The 7266-nt window shown below is 36.1% G+C and overlaps 1 protein-coding gene across 1 annotated transcript; it reads left to right on the top strand.

Annotated features, from left to right (window-relative positions):
• Window positions 1–644: 644 nt before the first annotated feature.
• LOC114760292 (uncharacterized) lies at window positions 645–3663 on the top strand. Its single transcript, XM_028949547.1, has 4 exons — window positions 645–975; window positions 1369–1764; window positions 2619–3033; window positions 3166–3663. The coding sequence occupies exons 1-4, from the start codon at window positions 729–731 to the stop codon at window positions 3365–3367; spliced, it is 1260 nt and encodes a 419-aa protein (XP_028805380.1). The 5' UTR covers window positions 645–728; the 3' UTR covers window positions 3368–3663.
• Window positions 3664–7266: the final 3603 nt, after the last annotated feature.

Raw genomic sequence — 7266 nt, 5'->3', positions numbered from 1 at the left:
AATCATAACCCTTACTTTTTATGGTCATTAAAGTCATAACAAAAATTATTTTTGAGAAATTTTTCAGCACGTAAAATACAATCTAACAGTTTTAAAATAATTACACCATCTTTTTATATAGTTTGAAAGATAACAAAATAGGAAAAAAGACAGGAAAAAAGTCTAAAAATTATTAAATTTTAAATAAGATTTGTTTCTTACACCTTAATAGATTTTGATTAGATTTGACTTGAAAATAATAACATATTTTTGCAGAAATTCTTCATTTAGGATTATACAATTCTCAGGTTCTCGTCATTATTCCAAGAAAATATATTCATTTTTATTTAAAAATGCCATAAAATTTATAAAAAAATTTAAAAATTTTAGGTACTGCATCTAAATATTTTTTAGGGAAAAAAAAGAAAAGAGAACAGCATGACCATCTAAACATTTGTGTCTTTTTTGGCATAAACATTTGTATCTTAGATGCCCGATAAATGTAGAATTTTTCACAAATAAATATGATGATAAAAATACTATCTTCCAATTTTAAATTAAAATTGCTTAAGATACTATGAATGAATAATTACGCTGGTATGAAATTCTATTATAGTATTGTTTTATTTTTGGTTTTGGAGAAACAGTGGTACTAGTCACTGCGAAGTAGAAAGAAGCGAGAAACCCCATGGCTGCAAGATCGGGACGCTGAATTCTGAGTCGGATCAAAGCTTAAACCCTAGAGAGCCATGAAACGGACTCTGCTCAGCAATGTCTCTCTCTACACTCGCAGTCTTCTCCAGTCTCCTTCCTCACACTCCCCATACCCTAATTCCTCAATCGCCCCGCTCGCCGCTTCCACTCGCTCCCGCCTCCGGTTCTTCTCCTCCGGCGGCGACGACTCCAATGAAAACCCCAACCCTTCTACTGAAACGAGCGTGGCGCCTCCCGTGAAAAAGGATGTTCTTGCCGGCGTCCAGGATGTGGCTAACAAAGGTAACTACAAAGATGTCTGTTGGCTGTTGTGAATGTAGTTTATCTTGCTGTTACGTAGTTTGCTCTAAACGAATCTGAAGCAGGCTGAAGTTGATTGGAGTTGCACTGGAAATGCTTTATGTTTTAATTATCACTCCTTTTCCTTTTTGCAACTAACGAGTTTTTCAATATACGCCATTTAAGATAAATGGTATGATAGATAGATAATCTGTTGACGCGGTGTACCCACTTGATTTGATTTATATTAGTGTAGCTAAATTTGTTGATGAGCTTTGTGCCTGTGGACTTGCGTTATATGTGCGTTCCAATGTTTAATCTTGGACTTCATACATTTGACGTGTTGTGATTTCATTTTATGCCCCGCAAAATATTTAAGGATACCTTGGTTTTTAGATCTTAAAACACAGATAGAGAAGTACTTTGGGGGCGATGAAGAAGCACTTCCAACGATTTTTGAATCAATTTTGCGGAGAAAATTAATGGAGAAGCATGAGGAGACAGATGACGAGTTGCTGGATGAATTCCAGAGGCAGCCAATTGATGACGTTAATGACCAGGAGTTTGAAGAAGATTTTGAGGAGATTCACGAGACCGATGATGAGATTGATGATTTATATAATGCAAGGGACGTTGTTATGAAGAGGATGGCAAAAGACGAATACTTCAACATGGACGAGAAGAAGTGGGCTGAGCTTGTTGAGGATGGGGTTAAACACGGAGCGCTTATGGACACAAAAGAGTGCGAGCAGATTCTGCAAGATATGCTTAGCTGGGACAAACTCCTTCCAGGTAAAACGTTGTTCTTTAACTGGGCCCTTTGCTTTTGTTCATGGTTTCTTTTATTACAAAATTCTTGGTTCATTCCCCCCCCCCCCCCAATTAGTAATATTGGATGGCATCAAACGTGATGCTTGAATGGGGATTCTGAGATTCTCTTTAGAAGATTTCTTTATCTATGTCTAAGACTTGAAGCACTCCAAAAAATTGCAATTGACTGATTGATTGTGCGTCTAGACATTACACCTCACTTCCAAGAGGCTAGCCCTGGGCAAAACCTGGAGAGTTTAGGCATAACTTTGTTTCAGTGTCATCTATGCAATTTCATGTCTATGCCCTAGCAAGCGCAAATATATATATATATATATATATTTATATTGTTTTATCATATCGTAGTTCATGATTATGAAAATGATGAGTGATGATCAGGAAAGTTACTATCTTGACCTGGCTTCCAGTTTTAATCATCTGGTAAACTATATAATATTTGAAAACTTGGCATGTTTCTTTTTATTTGATATTCTTTGGCTTGTATTGTCCGCATTGGTAATGATAAAAGTTGTTTGTGAGTCTGAGGGAGTGTTTGGTGTAACAAGTATCTTCCTGAACGGGATTTGTTTTCACTCCATTAATTGGTTGGTGCTTGGTATTTTTGGCTAAACAGATCATATTACAGTGGAGCAGGGGGTTAAGAGTTTGATCTTGATTGAATTTAATCTATGTGCACGCCTTAAATTTTAGCATGGCATGCTTCTGACATTCTCTGCATGTTTTGATAAGCAATTAGCGAGCAATTTCAGCTTTGTTTATTTGAGCTACATCTGATAATCTACTGATTTTTGTATTGGGTGAAATGTCTTTTCTAGATGAAATAAAAAAGAAGGTGGAAGAAAAATTCAATGCACTAGGGGATATGTGTGAAAGAGGGGAGCTTGAACCTGAGGAAGCTTATGAACAATTCAAGCAGTTTGAGGATGAAATGGTCGCAGAATACATGAAGATGATGGAAGCGGAGGAGCTTCCACAGTTTGACAAAACTGATTTACTTGACAAGAAAAAGGACTTAGATGACCCACCTGGTGAAGGTCCAATTCTCCGATGGCAAACTCGGGTAGTCTTTGCACCTGGTGGTGATGCTTGGCATCCAAAAAACAGAAAAGTCAAATTGTCTGTTACAGTAAAGGAGCTTGGGCTTTCAAAATACCAATTTCGTCGACTCAGGGAATTAGTTGGAAAACGTTACCATCCCGGGAAAGACGAACTTACCATAACTAGTGAGAGGTGATGTTCTATCTGTGTAATAATTTATTGATTTGCTATCCACTTCTGTAACCCTTTGGTTCTTGGCCCATTGCTGATAACATGAAAGCAACTACAATTATGTCTAAAATCTTGCTTCCCCCTATTTTGAAGGTTCGAACATCGGGAAGAAAACAGGAAAGACTGCTTAAGGACACTTCTTTCCCTTATTGAGGAGGCTGGGAAAGCTAACAAATTGGCAGATGACGCTCGGGCTTCATATGTGAAGCAGAGACTCAGGGCTAATCCAGGATTTATGGAGAGGCTGCATGCCAAGACCATGAGATTGCGAGAATCTAACCAAATTCCCGCTTGAAACATTCAGGTTTGGCATTTGAATTTGTGGACGTTCACCTGTATCAATCTGATGATATTGGTCCCGGATTTAAGTTTGGTTCTGTTTTTGGTAGTGGGATTCCTCCTTTTTTTCAGAAGTTGGGGCTTCCTCAAATCAATGTTAATTTTTCACAGACATTGTAGGAGAATTGACTCTTACAGATTAGATATCCTTTAAAGTGTATTTTAAAATTTCTCCAATAATATCGTTTGGTGTACATAATTGACGATTGATGGGTGCGGGCTGGCTGTTGAACGCTTCTGATGAAGTTGCAATCTTGAATCCATTGATGAGTTGAGTTCCCCACTCCCGTTAGTTAAAACGGACTTTAGATACCATTCCTTAAGGAAAAGGGATTTTTAGGATCCTTTCTAAGTATGCTGTTTTTCCTTTTGAATTACGGTGCGTTTGGTAATTCTATTTTTTTTTTTATTCCCAATCTTTTGTTCACTAAAGCTGTTTTTAGAGGATTTGTTGCTCCTTCTTCCAAGTACATCTTAATCTCTCTTTGGTGTTTGTAAACAAAGAGAGGTTGAGCATGAGCTCCTGTTGTAGAGAGCGACGTCTTGTGGCACATATGTATTTATATTTCTGGTTAATATTCTGGTTATCAACCCCAGCATTTATGGAATTTTCCCGTGAAATTGATAACGGAAAGTTTGTTTTTGGAAATAAGGCAAATTGATATATGAGAAAAGAAGTGTTTACATGTTAAAATAAGATAACCAGCAGATAAACTGCTTTAAATAACTAAGAAAAGGGAGGAAAAAGTAGACTTGTGTATTTGATATGCTGGTAATTAATGATGCATCGTCTAATCATAGGATTAAAGAGAGATTGAGGTATACTCTTTTCGGCAACATTTCTTGTGGCGTCTTTAACTACTTGTGGAGAACCGGGACCAGGCGACTGATGATGAAAGGGAGATGCTTGCAAAAGAGAAAGGGTGAAAGGAAGAAGAGTTCGCAGAAGAGAGATGTGCGGCTGTGAGGGGGAAGAGAGAGAAGGGCAAATCTGGCAGGTGGTAATTTGAATGGATATTAAATGCTCTTTGTAATGGTGAATGAGCTTATTAAAGACTCACAAGTGGCTTTTATCGTTGTTGAAAAACACTCAACTTTTGCTTCAGACGTTAGTTGGGCTAAAAGTCCATTGAAAGTCTTAAACAACTCATAATACAATTTCAGGTTCACATACTCTAAGGTAATTTTGTAACTTCGAATGGCAATCCAAACGTGGCTTTAGGTGTTAAAAATTGCATGGCTATTAGGAATCGGTTAAGATATTTGAGTTGTGTGTGTGTACGGAGTAATAACGCAGCAAACATCGCCAAGTCACCCAAAAAAAAAAAAAGGCCAATTAGCAATGGTGGAGGAATAATACTGCCTCCTATCTTTTTTTTTTTTTTTGTAGTGATGCTGCTACCTTGTATTTTTAATATAAAAGCTATTTAGAGATTAATTTTGATCTTTAATATAAGATTTTAATTTTTTTTTTAAATTTATACTACTTCCAATTTTCAATATGAGAGCTTGTTGATGGGTAGATTTTATTCAAAAAATAATATCTCAATTCATTTTGTTTCTTATTTTTTTCCCCAAAATATGCCCATTGATTGTAAGGGGTTTTTTCTAAAGGATAATTTTAATCATACAATGCATATGATTGAAAAGAATAGTTTAGGGAGATTTACACATGTTTGTCACAAGTAAACAACTTAATAATTTTTGTAAATATCTTTAAAGTAGTTATTCGGCTCTTATATTAAGAATCAGAAGTAGTAATTTTTTTTAAAATATCTCTGTTGATTATGCATATGAAAAGGTTCTCATTAAGAAATAGTCTCAATGCACATAATTAAAAATAATAGTTTAGAAAAGTCAATATATATTTGTTAGAAATAATCAACTTAACTAATTTTTTAAATATATTTTTAAGTTAGTTATTTAGTTTTTATATTAACTACCGGCCTTAGTATACTTTGAAAACTGAATGGGAAAATTACACCGCAAATACAAGTCCAGAATATCATAACTTCATGACCCATATAAGAAGCTAAACACAGTAATGGAACAACCTCACGCGATTAGTTGAACCAACTACCCCAGATTCTACCATTTAATTGCCTTTTGTAAATTGTCTTGCCATAAAAAGCAAAAAAAAAAAAAAAAACTTTCAGAGTCTGTCCTGAGACTAATGAGCCTTTGGGACTCCAAGAGCCAACCCGCCCAAATTTTTTTATTATAAAAAGAAAGAATGAAAGAAAGAAAGCAAAAGGGGTTAACTAAAGCTGCAATATTGCGAATGGAAGTCCCCAATATCAGCATGAACATCAGAAGAAGAACAATATCAGCACCAACACCAGTATGATGATTAGATCTGCTTTATTCTTCAAGTCTTCCTCTAGACGAGCAAAATTGTACTGGGGGTTAACATCAAAATTTTCGAAGATATGACTAACAGGTGAAGTTATAGATTGAGGGATGGAAAATGATAAATATAAAGAAGGAAAAATAAGAAAAATCATACGATGCTTAGATCTTGATCGATCACGAGCGAGTGTGTACAAATTCCCTAGTGAGATGCAAGTTGTGCATTTCTCAAATTTCAATTTCTTTTGTTCATTCATCGATAAGCCAGATTACTTCGTTTGGCAATAGTTTGCTTTCGTTTGTTGATTAATTGATTATTTTTGCCAATTTGTTTGATTTGATTTGTTCGTACTTGTTGAAACCTTTTGAGTTGGAATTCTAGTGCCAATGTGAAGTTTAGGTGAATTTTAGTATAAACGTTGTGTGTCTTCACTTCAGTCTTCACGGATATGCAGAGGACTTTGTTCTAACTAGAACAAAGCATGGTGAACCCCCCCAAAAAAAAAGCAAGAATAACAACAAAAGAAACAATAAGAACCACATCAACTATATTCTTCCAGTGCTTTGATATGACTATTAATTCTGCACATGGTGATCTTGAAAATCTATTCTGAGATTTCGGTGTAAATACTCACAAATCCAAAATTTAAGACATGAAAGCACACGTGTACATAACTAACAGAAATTTGAGTTCTTGCTCACTCTTTTGAGACCAATCCTTTTAATAATAAAACTACTTTCTCATCATAAATCAAATGGTTTGCACTCGATTGTTTTGTGTGAACAGGTGAAACACGTTAAACAAAAGATTTATGTGGCATGAACATCTTCTAGTATTAGGAATGAATGGTGTTTGAATTGCGGAGGAAAATAAACAAAGGAAGAAATGTAAGGCTATGGCCAAGGACATTCGATACATAATGAACCTTCTGTTTACGCTGAATAACTATGGAATCCCACAACAATCAAAATTTTGCAACTTAAACATTTTCTGCAAAACCTTGTGGTTGCAGAACAAAAGGGTCTGAGACTTTCTGGCAGCTTGCTGCTGCTCATAGAGGCATTAAAACTAACAGTAGAACTGTGACTAAACCCTCAAGTCTGTGAGTTGTGTGAGAATTAGTTGGAAGAAGGAAGAAGAGAGTCATGCACCACAAGCAGCGCCACATGCAGCACCACATGGTGCTCCATAAGGCTCTGATTCTGCAGCTCCAGAAGTTTTCTCTTTGGATACACCTTCTGCACAAGAAAATATTATTGCAGACATTATGCAGAACATAACCAAAGCTACCCACAAGATCCCCCAAGCATTTCCAGTCATTCCAAGCCTTGTTTCTAAATTGGTCAGCTCTCTCCATTCTCTTGCCATCTTTTTCTTTCTCTTCGTTTTGCTCCTCTCGGCAGCTGGTCTGTTCTTGCTATTTCAGCAGTGAGCGAGCAAACCCACTTGCGCACAGGCTTTTTATATGAGTTTTAAAGTTAGTGTTGTGGAATAAAATTATTCGT

This window comes from Neltuma alba, unplaced genomic scaffold, assembly GCF_004799145.2.
Source record: "Neltuma alba isolate B1F8T4 unplaced genomic scaffold, ASM479914v2 tig00010970_pilon, whole genome shotgun sequence".
NCBI classification, from domain to species: domain Eukaryota; kingdom Viridiplantae; phylum Streptophyta; class Magnoliopsida; order Fabales; family Fabaceae; genus Neltuma; species Neltuma alba.
This window is presented reverse-complemented; position numbering and strand designations above follow the sequence as displayed.

Excerpts from the sequence above, each read along its gene's own strand:
- LOC114760292 (XM_028949547.1), top strand. The coding sequence starts at position 729 with ATGAAACGGACTCTGCTCAGCAATGTCTCTCTCTACACTCGCAGTCTT. Across the intron at positions 1,765-2,618 it reads CTGGGACAAACTCCTTCCAG|ATGAAATAAAAAAGAAGGTG; the intron begins GTAAAACGTTGT and ends TGTCTTTTCTAG. Across the intron at positions 3,034-3,165 it reads CTTACCATAACTAGTGAGAG|GTTCGAACATCGGGAAGAAA; the intron begins GTGATGTTCTAT and ends CCTATTTTGAAG.